Raw genomic sequence first — 12,889 nt, 5'->3', positions numbered from 1 at the left:
TGGAGCCGGTAGTATTGGATTCTAAAGAGTTTCAAATTATTGACTTATTAATTGCAACACATAACTATTAGATCAATTTGTCTCCTTATTTTTGACAGCGGGACGGAGCGTCTCAAATTTTGAAGTATTTTTTTTAACTTGATTTAGTTGTGTACATTGTAATTACTTCACAATATATAAAAAAAAAATATATCTCAAGAGTAGATTGTGAAAACAGAAAAGAAGAACTTGGATCACGTTGTTTGTGTTCCGAAGAATATTGTTTCCATGCATGTGTATTAACAAATTTTAAGTAGACGATCGTTCCTTAACTAAAGCAATCACATTATTTTTTTAAAATGGCTCTTCACAAATTGAGTATTGTTAAAGTTATTATTTTTTTTAATGTTTTCAAGTTATTGATTCCTCTTATATATCGAGTCCATCAAGCACGTGTGTAGTTAAAATTTGAATTCAAGAGAATTTTTACAAGTTTTCATTTTAATTGACGTTATAAAAAAATTTGTATGGGGAGTTGGAGAGAGCGAGAAATAAATTTACTATTATGTAATTATCTATGTGGAAAGGACAAGAAATGGAGATAAAAAAAAATACTCCGCAAATTTAGATTCCTAAATGATCTATTACAAAAATTATTTCTCAAATATTGACCATGATTTAACATACCGGCCTTACCTCAATGCCTACAAAATTCGGATTATTTTCCATAGATATATTGTATATATCACAAATGACGAAATGCACAACTCGATCTTGTCTAATGCCAGTATTAAATTCTCCCAACTTAATTTTTCTCCATCCATCTTCTCTTTTCTGAGATTCTTTCCGCCAGATATCCATTGAGTAAATTGAATTTACATGGCCACTTGAACTGTCACAGATCCATTGAGTAATTCTGAAAAACGGCGAGTACTGTGTTCCTGTAAATATAATATAAGCAGCATAGTTCCTCTTGGGGGAGAGATCTTTACAATGTATTGCTCCCTTTATCCCTTTTGGAGTTTCTATCAGATCCTTATTTGTTGATAGATATTCCTTTGTTGATAGATATGGTTTTTGTAAAAGTATTATCTTTGCTCCGCTCAACAATTCCAACCTTAACACCTTGTTTGGATGGAGAGTAGAGGGAGGGAGGGAATGGAAAGGAACAAAAATTTTCCGTTGAATTGTGTTTGGTTGATAAAATTATGTCGGAGGTGAAGGGTACAGGAGGTAAAAGGTTTAACCTTGTATCATGATAATTAATAGAATCGGTTTCTCTCCCAAATTGGAGTGTAACGGATGGAAAGAAATTTTATTACAAATATTTTTAGAAAAAATGACACAAATGGTCAACCCTATATCTTACATATATAATTTTCATACAAGATTTTTTCCTCAAACCTACAACAGTCACTGAATTTCTCATTAACCTCCTAAATTTTAATCAACCAAACAAGAAATAAGACGGAAAGGAAAATTAAATTTATTTTCTCTCATTAATCATCCAAACACGAAGAGGTTAAATATATTAATCTTCCTTTCTATTCCATTCCATTCCCTTCTATTCTTTACCTCCCATTCCTTCCTCTACTCTTCATCCAAACAAGGTGTAAACTCTTTTTCCCACCAAGCATGAAAACACAAAGTAAACAAAATCATAGAAAATTCAAAATTCAATATGGTATGTATAAAGTACAAATTAACATACTGTTTTGTTTCTTGTAATGGCTCACAATTATTATTCACTTATGTTTCTTCTCATAGCAGTTCATTCCAAATATTACGTTATATTAATTTTCAATACAAAGCTTTATATGTGGACCGTTCTGCATACAAAATTATGATATAACTGATTATTTTCTTGGAAATGAATTTTGCGAGATGGAACCAATATTTGAAAACAGCATATTGCACAATGGAATTAATCAAATATTTGTTATGCTTTGTTTATTGAGTGTTTAATATTCTCATATTAAATGTAATTGAATATGATACTTATTGTCGGATAAACAGTTAAAAAGGGTGCCATTGAAACCGCCAGATATAGCTGAGAAAGAACATATTTTGTTTGCACTTGTTGCGAACCTTTTGGACGAGTTCAAATCAAAATGAGTCATGTTCTGATATTGTTAGCACTCCTTTTATTTTTTTTTAATAAGAAGTATTTTAAATGATAGTCACGTAAGATGTCAAATTAATTCGTCATCACAATGTCTAAAATTTTTAATATATGATTGGGATCATTGTATACTTGCGATCAGGTACCGACTAGTATCAGCATCTCACAAGCCTCAACAAGGGACCATTCGCAAAATGGTCGCAGTCAGAATTGGAACTCAAGTTTTTGCAACTACATACAATACATATTTAACGTTTTATGTGGCAAACTAAATTATATATAATTTTTATTAAAGTTCAATTAAATTTTAAAATACATAATTAAACAAATTAAAATTATAGATGGCTCCGAGCTGAAGATCCGCCCTGATTGAACTCAAATTTTTTTTGGGAGGAAGATTAAATATTAACAGCAACTCAGATTGAAAAAGAAATACTGTTTGTATTAATCTAGAAGCAAGTCTATAAAATTTTAATTGGGCTTTCGTAGAGCCCAGTATACTAGTTGACAATGCTTGGTTTGTTGCAACTTGAATGATCTTGTTTTATATTTCAGGCAACAATTCATGTTCCATTTTTAATTTCCTTCTGCCATTTTCTTAGAAAGGAAACTCCAAATCTTTTATTACTCATCGTGATGCTATGGTACTATCATATTGCATATTGATCCGTACTATGAAGTCATTTTTCTAACTTTTTTTTATAATGCGGACTATTGATCTTTTATTACTCCTCGTGATCCGTACTTCACTTTTTTTTATAATGCCATTTTTATAACTGTTTTTTTATCGAGCACCTTGCACGCATACATCAATACCCGATCAAATGAAGAAATATGAAAATCAAACAAGAAGCCAACACAAACAAGCAATCAAGCACAAGAAAATAAAAGAAGATAAGATTTTACGTGGAAACCCTTTCGGGAAAAAACCACGGGAGCACACGGCACAAATTCACTAGATCAATGGAGTGTTTACAAATATAAGAAGATAATCAAGCCATTAACACTCACTCTAACACTCTCTAACAAAATGACTTAATGGCTTAATGGGCTGATGCCCATTTGAGTTTTGGCTTCAACATCAACACATACAACCTGTCAAACACAATATCAACCATTGGAAAATAAGTATACCTCCACTTTACTTTGAATAGTAGAATGAAAAATACCACCAAAAATCCTGCCACAAATCCAAACTCGATGAACAAATACAACCACTTATCCCTATCACCAATATTTTTTGAATTGGAATCATGGTGACCATCGCTCTGCAGAAGTGTCTCACTACTACCACAACTTGTCTTTAGTGGGGGTCCACATAGGTATGGATTACCACTGTAGATTGATGGGTCATCAAGTGCTTGCAACTGATGCCCAGTTGGAATGCTCCCAGATAGATTATTGTAAGAAAAATTGAGCACTTCCAAAGAGTATAAAGCAGACATGCTTTGTGGAATAGTCCCTGACAGGTTATTCATGTGAAAGTCAAGTGACTCTAGAGATGTCATGTTTCCAATTTCAAACGGAATGTTTCCTATTAAGTGATTGTTCGACAAGTTTAGATTCAATAAACCAGCAAGAACAACTATCTCACGAGGTATCTCACCGATTAGATTATTGTTTGACAAATCCATACTCTTCCATAATAGAAAACCACTAGTATCATAATCATACTCAAGTTTCAACCCTTTGGTCATTGCAATTAAATTCTCGCCCAAATATATATTTAACGACAAGAAGGATAATTGATCACTCATCCGAGTAAAATTATCCAAACCTCTAGGTAGTTGTCCCGAAAGGTAGTTATTTGCAAGATCTAAGAATTGTAAATTATTGAGTTGTGTCAACTCGGATGGGATATTACCTGAAAATAAGTTGGAACGCAATATTAAGAATGCCATATGGGGAAAGCTTTCTCCTACCCAATCTGGTATAATACCGTGAAAATTATTTTCTCCAAGATCAAGCAATTGTAATCCTTTGCAGAATTGCAAATCAAATGGAAACTCTCCAGTTAGACTGTTGTTTTCAAGTTGAACCGCTACTAGTTCGACTGAACAACTCAAAGAGCTGGGCACAACTCCAGAGAGCCTATTATTTGCAAGTTTTACTATTCCACTGATGTTTGACCAGCAAGGAGGAAGATGCCCTGATAAACTATTACTGGAGAGCTCAAGTAACCGCAAATTAGTTAATCCACAAGGAATCAATTCTACAACTTCAGCAGGGTGATTGTTCAAAACATTTGATTTATTCTTATATGGTGACTTAAAGTTCTTACGCAATTGTCCTGACAATGAGTTATTGGAAAGATCCAGATACATCAAACTTGTAGGAAGAAATGGTATTTTACCCACAAGCCGATTATTATTCAAATGCAAAACCTTTAGTTTGGTCATGTGCACCAAGCTGGCTGGTAACTTTCCTCTAAGTATGTTAGTAGGCAACCAAAGGTATCTAAGTGAAGATAAGCTCCAAACCCAATCGGGTATACAGTCATCAATTCCAGTGTCAGTTAGATCTAGATACTCAATTTGTACTTGTCTCCGGATCCAAGAGGGAAATTTTGGCCCTTGTTTATTTGACCTCAACCAGATTGTATTCAATTGAAAAGAGGGGGTCCATTCACTACCAAACAAAATAGTTATGTTGGTATCTGCGAGGCCTAAATACTTGAGTTTTGACAAACCAGTTAGATGAGTTTTTGATAGTAATCCTGTGAGGGAGTTACCGCTAACATCAAGCTGAACAAGATTTGTTAAATTTCCAATATCAGTTGGTATTGTTCCATTTAGGTTATTATCTCTAAGATCAAGCTGAACAAGATTTGTTAAATTTCCAATATCAGTTGGGATTGTTCCATTTAGGTTATTACCGGAAAAAACTAACACTTCCAGTGAAGATAGTTTGTTCAAAGTTTGCACCCAGTTATTTGAATCTTTGAAATCAACTCCCGACATGTCTATATACTTTAGAGACCTCATATTAGATAACCACCATGTATCGGCACTCAATATAAAATCAGAAAAATAATAGTCTTGCCTAAGATCAAAGTACAACGACTTAGAAAGGTTCCCAAGCTCAGGATGTATCATTCCTGACAAACCCGTGTTAGACAAATTGAGATACTTTAAGTTTCTAAATGCACTAATAAATTCTGGAAATTTATTCCCACTAAAATTATTGAAACTGAGATCTAAGTGCTTCAGATCACTAAGAAATAACAAAGATGGGCTGATCTTCCCGGTCAAGCCAGGGTGGTATTTCCACTCAATGAAGGTACCATCGTAATAATAGAATACCGGTTCAACGTTGGTATTTCGAAGGTTAAGCTTGACAACACGACTTGTTCGATTGTTGCATCGGATCCCTACCCAGTTGCAACATTTTTCACCTCTCCATGAAACCAGACGACTACTCTTATCATTGACACCAGCTTTGAATTCAAGCAGGGCATCCCTCTCATGCTCAATACAGCAATTTGCCAAGAAGGCTTGAATGAGTAAGAGGAGGAGGATGAAATTGGGTGAGAAATAGCACATCATGAATTAATGTGAGAAGCTCTCAATGGTTCTCCAAAATATTCCAATTGCAACTACTTATACAAGTAGATATTGTTGGTGTAATACGTCAGCTCATAAAGATAGACATCCAACTTTGACTGGACGTTAACCTTCTACTTGCAAAATATCTAGTGCAATTTTCTACAAGATTTATTTCGACCATACAAATAGTAAGAAGAATTGTATGGTACTTCAATTCTATGGTACTAGTCTTTTACTGAAAAAAATAAAATAAAATAAAAAACCTACGGTACTAAACATGTCTATGTTACTTCATGAGAAATTGCACTTGTATTTCAAATGATATACGGGTATAATTAAGTTGCAACTTTATAGTTTTGATGTGTGGATTATGCCTTACATTAATGAATCAAATAAAAAAGCAGTGTTTTCACGATAATTTAATAAATCCAGCTATACATACAAATAAATTATACTCAAATTTCTCAATTCCATGTAGAATCTAATTGGAAAAGCCGTCACTCCCACGGCAATTTACTGAATTTGGCAGATCAAATTTCTTCAACAAATTTGTAATAATGTTCTTAATAAGAGACGACTGTCAGTTTAACCAAAGACTTGAATTTGCTGAATTTTCCACAGTGAAACCTTCTGTTAATTATTGGACAGCCTCATAATTTATTTATTTAAGTAATGAATTGACTGATGACAACTACAGATGAAAGCTACACGTTCTTGATTACATGAGGCACAGATATAATAGTTATGGCACAGGAGCACTTGACCAGTAAATGTAACGACTGAATCTGGTCTCACCAGAGCACGCACGACATTTGTTTAAAACCTTCTCCTAAAAGAACAAACGACAGTGCTCTGATGTACCCAATTTTTTTTTTATTAGCATGTTTATTTCCAAAAAAAAAAAAATGGATTAAACGTGTAGACTCCCTTTCACAGGCTAAAATGATTAATTTATCAAAAAAAAAAATTATCCGAGAAGATAAAACATTTTTTTTCATAATTGCATCTTTATTTTTTATTTGATGTTAGTCAAGTGTCATTCCTGTGACCCCTCATAGTTGGATTGCCATTCCACACTAATTGAAGCTGTTTTCCCATTTAGAAGATTACACAACTGGAGAAAATCAGTAAAGAAACGAAATTCTGATAAGTGAAAGTACCTCTGTTCGGATAAGTGAAACAGAGTTGAAGCATGCTTAAAATTAGAAGATTTTTTTTGTCTATATAAAATATTGAAAAACAAGATACAGAACCAAAGCAAGCACACAAGAACCAGGCGGCACAAGCCAAACCAGAGACAGGAAGAAAAAGGGAACAATGCAAAAACACACACAACAAGCACCAACGTACCCGGCAAGGGTGAACCAAGAGGTACCGCTGGTACCGTAAAATTGGTGGCAATATCACAAAATAAATTTTCAGGGTCTTCGGTGAAAAATAGACACAAAATAAAATAATATATATCTAAAACATTTCAATTATTCTAATTGGTTAAAAAAAAATTCCCAATCCGCTACATTATATAGTAGTTTGGGCTATTGGCAATTAAATTTCCAGGATATTCGGTGAAAAATAAGCACAAAATAAAATAAAATATATGTAATTAGACTTCTTAGTAATAAAAATTAATTTATGAATATCGGTGATTAAACTTTCAGGGTCGTCGATAAAAACTAACCATAAAATAAAATAATATATATCTAAAACATTTCAATTATTCTAGTTAGTTAAAAAAAAATTCCCAGTCTGCTACATTAAATAGCAGTTTGGGATTTTTTTTTTTGAAAAAAATCCCAAACCACTAATATAATAGTATTCCAATCCGCTATATAATATAGCAGTTTGGGTATTTCTATAAAAGTTTAAAAACTTAGTTAAAAGTGGTAAAATATATTTAAAGTTGGTTATTAATAAAAAAAATCACTGTCCTTTAATTTTGTTCCTGGTATTATTTCTTCCTCTAATATAAGCGTAAATATCCCACAAATCCACGCTTGCATATGCATTTGAAAGTGTTATATAACCTGATACATCATCTCTAGAGAAAAATCCTTCACTAATTTCACCACCACATCACATCACATGAAGACTTATACAAGTAGACTGGACGTGAACCTTCTACTTACAAAATATCTAGTGCAATTTTCCACGAGATTTATTTCGACCATACAAATAGTAAGAAGACTTCTGTGGTCCTTCAATTCTATGGTACTAGTCTTTTACTCAAAAAATAAAATAAAATAAAATAAAAAACCTACGGTACTAAACATGTCTATGTTACTTCATGAGAAATTGTACTAGTATTTCAAATGATATACGGGCATAAATAATTTGCAACTTTATAGTTTTGATGTGTTGATTATGCCTTACATTAATGAATCAAATAAGAAAGCAGTGTTTTCACGATAATTTAATAAATCCAGCTATACATACAAATGAATTGTACTCAAATTTCTCAATTCCATGTAGAATCTAATTAGAAAAGCCGTAACTCCCACGGCAATTTATTGAATTTGGCATATCAAATTTCTTTCACAAATTTGTAATAATGTTGTTGATAAGAGACGACTGTCATTTTAACCAAAGACTTGAATTGTTGAATTTTCCACAGTGAAAACTTCTGTTAATTATTGGACAGACTCATAATTTATTTATTTAAGTAATGAATTGACTGATGGCAACTACAGATGAAAGCTACACGTTCTTGATTACATGAGGCACAGATATAATAGTCACATGGACCAGAAAGTGTTCTGGCACAGGAGCACTTGACTTACCAGTCCTTGACGGCCTATTAGAAACTCGAATTATGGAAAAAATTAAATCTGTAGGGACATGTATACTTGTATTACATACCTGTCGTTGTCATCCATGAATTAACCATTGTCATGTTCATTCAATCATCTATAACCTAATAGTCTGGACCAGCTGGAGCCTGGAGGCATGGATAAGGTTTGGATTCAAAGTGTCATGGAAATACGAAGCCTTCATTTCATGAAAGACTTCATTCGGGGTGCCATTTGACTGTGGAGAGTAACACGTTTGGAGCTACATTTAAATATGTGGGTTTCATATAGAATATATATATTCGGAACCATGGAAGACTAATGACTTTGAGGAATATTGTAGTGTCACTGGGGATAAATATTTTTATATACAGATCACATAAAAATTAGTTTCATTATTATTTTTAAATATTACTTTTATTCATATTTTATCTTTACTTTGTGCTGAGGCAATAGGCAACTAATGAATAGCAAAAATCAATAATTTACTAACATGAAAAAAACCTAGGGTTTTCAACAGCCACCATCCCCTCTTCTCCCTTCAATCGACTCCACTTTTTTTACTTCTTGTAGTCTTCATTCCGAAGCAACACCTCCCATCTCTCGGATCTACCTTCTCAAGCGACGAGGATAATGAGGGAGAGGGGAGGAACCGAAGCCGGATGGAGCCGATCGGAGCCGATCGGAGCCGAGAGTGCGGTCTCGTCAGACTTCGGAGTGTAGAGTTATTATAGCACGATGGTGAGTAGATTCGGTCGTCATCGGAGCATGACGGCAGTTGAAGAAGAAGATCCAATCGTAGAGCGAGATGGTGATTAAAATACTAGTAGATCCGGTCATCGTCGAAGCACTGCGGCGGTCGACAAAGCAGATCCGGTTGTGAAGCAATATAATGATTAAGATATTGGAGTTATTATGAGAGATTTTTGATGTTATATTAGTTTAGAGAATTTTATGAGAATAAAATAATATATTTAAAAATTATAGTCATTTGACCCATTATAAATACGTTTTTTTATTAATGAAATATTGTTAGTATGGCATTTAAAACCACTAACCTTCAAGAAAATAATTTACTAAGATAAAATTAAACATATGAATACTACCATTATATATATATATATATATATATATATATATATATAAAAGTATGCAGTTGGTGATCTTGTTTTAAAAAAAATATCAATTACTTATTTAAATAATACAACTATACAAAATGTTAGAAAAACCCCATTACAAATAATGTATTGTTAAATGAATGACTAATAATTATCAAATATGAATAAAAATAATACACACGAAATAACTCTTCTAGATTTATGTCCAGACTCAAGTTTATTTATCATACAAGTCTCACGATAGAATTGTTTTTCAGAGTTAATTTCATTATGTTTTAGTCGGCAGGTAAATTAAATAAAGTTTGGATAGCAGACACTCAGGCCGGTTTGGGTCATTTCGGAGAAACTCTTGGAGTTTCTAATCTGATGTGGCAGTTTCTAAATCAGTTTGAGAGATGCAGATGAGTTTCTTATTTAGCAACTTTGCTCCAAAGTTTCTTAATAAGAAATTGTTTATAAACTCTGACGTGGCCAAATAATTCGCTGAAATTTTTTTCTCTAGTAATTTGTTTGCTGATGTGGTAATTAAAAAACTCTAATTTTAGTTTCAGGGATGTGGGAGTTTATAAACTTTCAGAGATAAAATTTGTAAAAATTAGTTAACAATTATTTAGAAATTTCAAGAGTTTCAGGGATGTAGATGCTATAAGTTGTTTTGAGTCTTAGGTTATTATGTTTTTGCCAAATATGGTCAGCTCTCTAGTATGAATTATGATGAGCTGGCGTGTCCTTGCCATCATGATACGTCGCCGATTTCTCGTTGAATTGTGACGATATGGTTGGAGACCGTCGGGACACTTCTATTTATTTATTTTTTGTCTCCGCACAATTTGCTCCTGGTCCCAAGCTTTCAGAATATTTAATTAATTTTGTTCTTGGACCTGGTCCAATACACCCCGTCCAAAGATTGCTTGCAATAATTGAACTATTTTTGCTCCGTGCGTGGTTCGAAAACATCTTGGTAAGGCCAAAACCCTTACCCACTGTGATAGAGATAGACTATATTATGTGATATATTCTAGTAGGTATAATATTTAATTTATACTCAAGTCTTTGTACAAGTTTGGTTTAAATTTAATATTAATCTAAATATCATAATTAAAATAGAAAAATAATATATAATAGATGTATCATATTCTAGATTTTTTAAGATTACCGTACTGCCGTATGTGTATCGTATCCGATACGATCCTTGCAACATAGGTTATTATTAAATAATGCTGTTGCTGTGTATGGGCATCCTCTCTGGTGCAATTAATAAACCGCCGGGAAGGTGCGCGTGGCTTGCCTGATCTGAACAAGAAGAACACTCGCAACGCAATCTCACTGAAGTCGTCTCGGATACAGATCTTCGTCAGTCCAATAGTTCATGTCTCTCATTCGCAGGTAGAGCTACAGAAAACCCTTAGACGCCTATCCAACCAACCCTTCCAGGTAGAGCTACAATCTCGTTAAGTCCTCCCATCTCTACCAGGGTCTGTTTCTATGGAAGAGGGGAGAGGAGTCACTTAAGGAAAAAGCAGCTGAGAGCTTCTTGGCATTTCGTTCTCTGGGGCATTTTTACGAACAGCTGGCAGGCGACAGACAAAGGGACACAAACTGTTATCTGAGAGCTGTTACACTCAACCCTGATGATACCGAAGCTAGAGTAAGTGTTCAATTATTAAATTCTTGGATTCTTGGATTGTGACATGGTCTGGCCCAAGTAAAATGATTTGTGTCAAAATCCGGTTTTTTCGGTTCTGACCTGTAAACAACTCTATCATTCGAGCAATGCATGCAATTAGATGTTGCTTTGGCTGAGGCATGGTCATATATTGGAAAGGTGATAAATCATCTCAAGTTCATTAAATTAGGAATGTTGTAATTTATGGCTTGCATCTGAGACGTAGGTCTGGTTAGAAAATGGGTGTTTATGGCTTTTACTGAGCATAACTCATTCATGGAACCCAAAGAATCTTACATTAAACTAATTTCTTTTCATTTCTTAGTGAGTTTGGCTAGTATAACATCAGTGTCATTTCAACTTATATAACACCAACTCTAAAACCTATCGAATCGACTTCAAACGGTGAATCCAAACCGTTCAAACCAATCTACTTCATTAGTTGTGCGTTTCCATGCAAAATTTATAACTTTCGAATTTATTTAGTATTAAGTCAAACGGTCAAATATGTGAGTTTTTAAGTTAATTTTAATACATTCATTTTTTCAATATTTTTACCGCTTGATTTGATACTAAAATAACTCAAAAATATAAAAAATTTGTATGTAAACGCATCACTCATAATGTAAATCGGTTTGAACGGTTTGGATTAATCGTTCGAAGTCGATTTGATAGGTTTTAGAGTTGGTGTTATATAGGCTAAAATAACACTGATGTTATATTAGCCAAACTCTTTATTAGTTCTTCATTTTTTATATTAACATTATTTATATTATTTATGGGCTGGGATGTCAGTTGATAATCAGACTGGGTATTATTAATTGCTTCTTCTTTCCAAATTTGTATTATTTTTTCTACTGCTTCAGTAGTGTCTTGTATTCTCTGATTGTTTGCGTACTAGATAAGGCCCTTTTCGATTTATAAGGCCCATGAGCCCATTTCATAGATAAAATAGTTTTTACATTGAGCGCAGTGAGGTGAATGTAAGCTGTAAATTGTTCCAAAAACCATCCATACACGCAAATAACCAGCTACTTTTGACAATACAGAATATAAACCATACACGATATACCACTGTCTACCCGGAATCCAAAACAGCGACTTACACAATTTAGACTCAAACCAAACAATTTTTTCATAATCAAAATCATATTTATTTATTTTTCAAATTTGGGCACTTTCTCATAAAAACAATTTGCTGTCTCTCTGAGCAAGCCACGTCACTCCTTTTTATTTTTATTCTTTTTTTAATCAGCTACGTCGTTGTTGTTTTTTTAAAATTCCTTTTTAAATTCAGTTATGTCACTGTGTAACAGTTATGTTCAATCAGATGAAATTACTAATCATTCATGTTCCATAAATTGTTATAAAGTATGTTAAATTTGGTGGCCACGTAAAGCCCGCAATGTCCAATTGTTCTATGCTCCATTTATTTATTTATTCAATATTTAATACATTTAAATTTACTTAATTTCTGATTTCGCGTCATAGCCTTTAAGCTCCAACTTTTAAAGAATAATTTTATTTAGAGACGATATTCAATAACTCGTGGTTTGTCCTGAGGCACAAACATATTTGCTCTACCGATCCCGCAACAGTGATCTGACCATACTATACAGTGATTGGATTATTTTTTTTAAAAAAACAGAACAAATTTTAAATATTTTGAAAGA

At 33.3% G+C, this 12,889-nt stretch overlaps 2 protein-coding genes across 2 annotated transcripts in view; one reads left to right on the top strand and one right to left on the bottom strand.

Annotated features, from left to right (window-relative positions):
- Positions 1–12,889, top strand: part of LOC144548045 (uncharacterized) — a 43,391-nt gene that overhangs the window by 13,952 nt on the left and 16,550 nt on the right. The window lies entirely within an intron of this gene.
- LOC144548043 (receptor-like protein EIX2) lies at positions 3,029–5,696 on the bottom strand. The gene is made up of 2 exons (XM_078296728.1): positions 5,404–5,696; positions 3,029–5,370 (listed from the first exon to the last, which is right to left on the bottom strand). Exons 1-2 carry the CDS (start codon positions 5,644–5,646, stop codon positions 3,145–3,147), a joined length of 2,469 nt encoding a protein of 822 aa, XP_078152854.1. The 5' UTR covers positions 5,647–5,696; the 3' UTR covers positions 3,029–3,144.

This window comes from Carex rostrata, chromosome 32, assembly GCF_964058835.1.
Source record: "Carex rostrata chromosome 32, lpCarRost1.2, whole genome shotgun sequence".
Lineage (NCBI taxonomy): Eukaryota > Viridiplantae > Streptophyta > Magnoliopsida > Poales > Cyperaceae > Carex > Carex rostrata.
Note: the sequence above shows the minus strand (reverse complement) of the source record. Positions and strands in the feature narration are given on the sequence as shown.

Bases quoted from the DNA above. Each gene is read 5' to 3' on its own strand.
- LOC144548043 (XM_078296728.1), bottom strand. From the start codon at position 5,646: ATGATGTGCTATTTCTCACCCAATTTCATCCTCCTCCTCTTACTCATT. The intron at 5,371-5,403 runs GTATTCTATTAT...ACCTTCATTGAG, and splicing joins GAAATACCAACGTTGAACCG to TGGAAATACCACCCTGGCTT.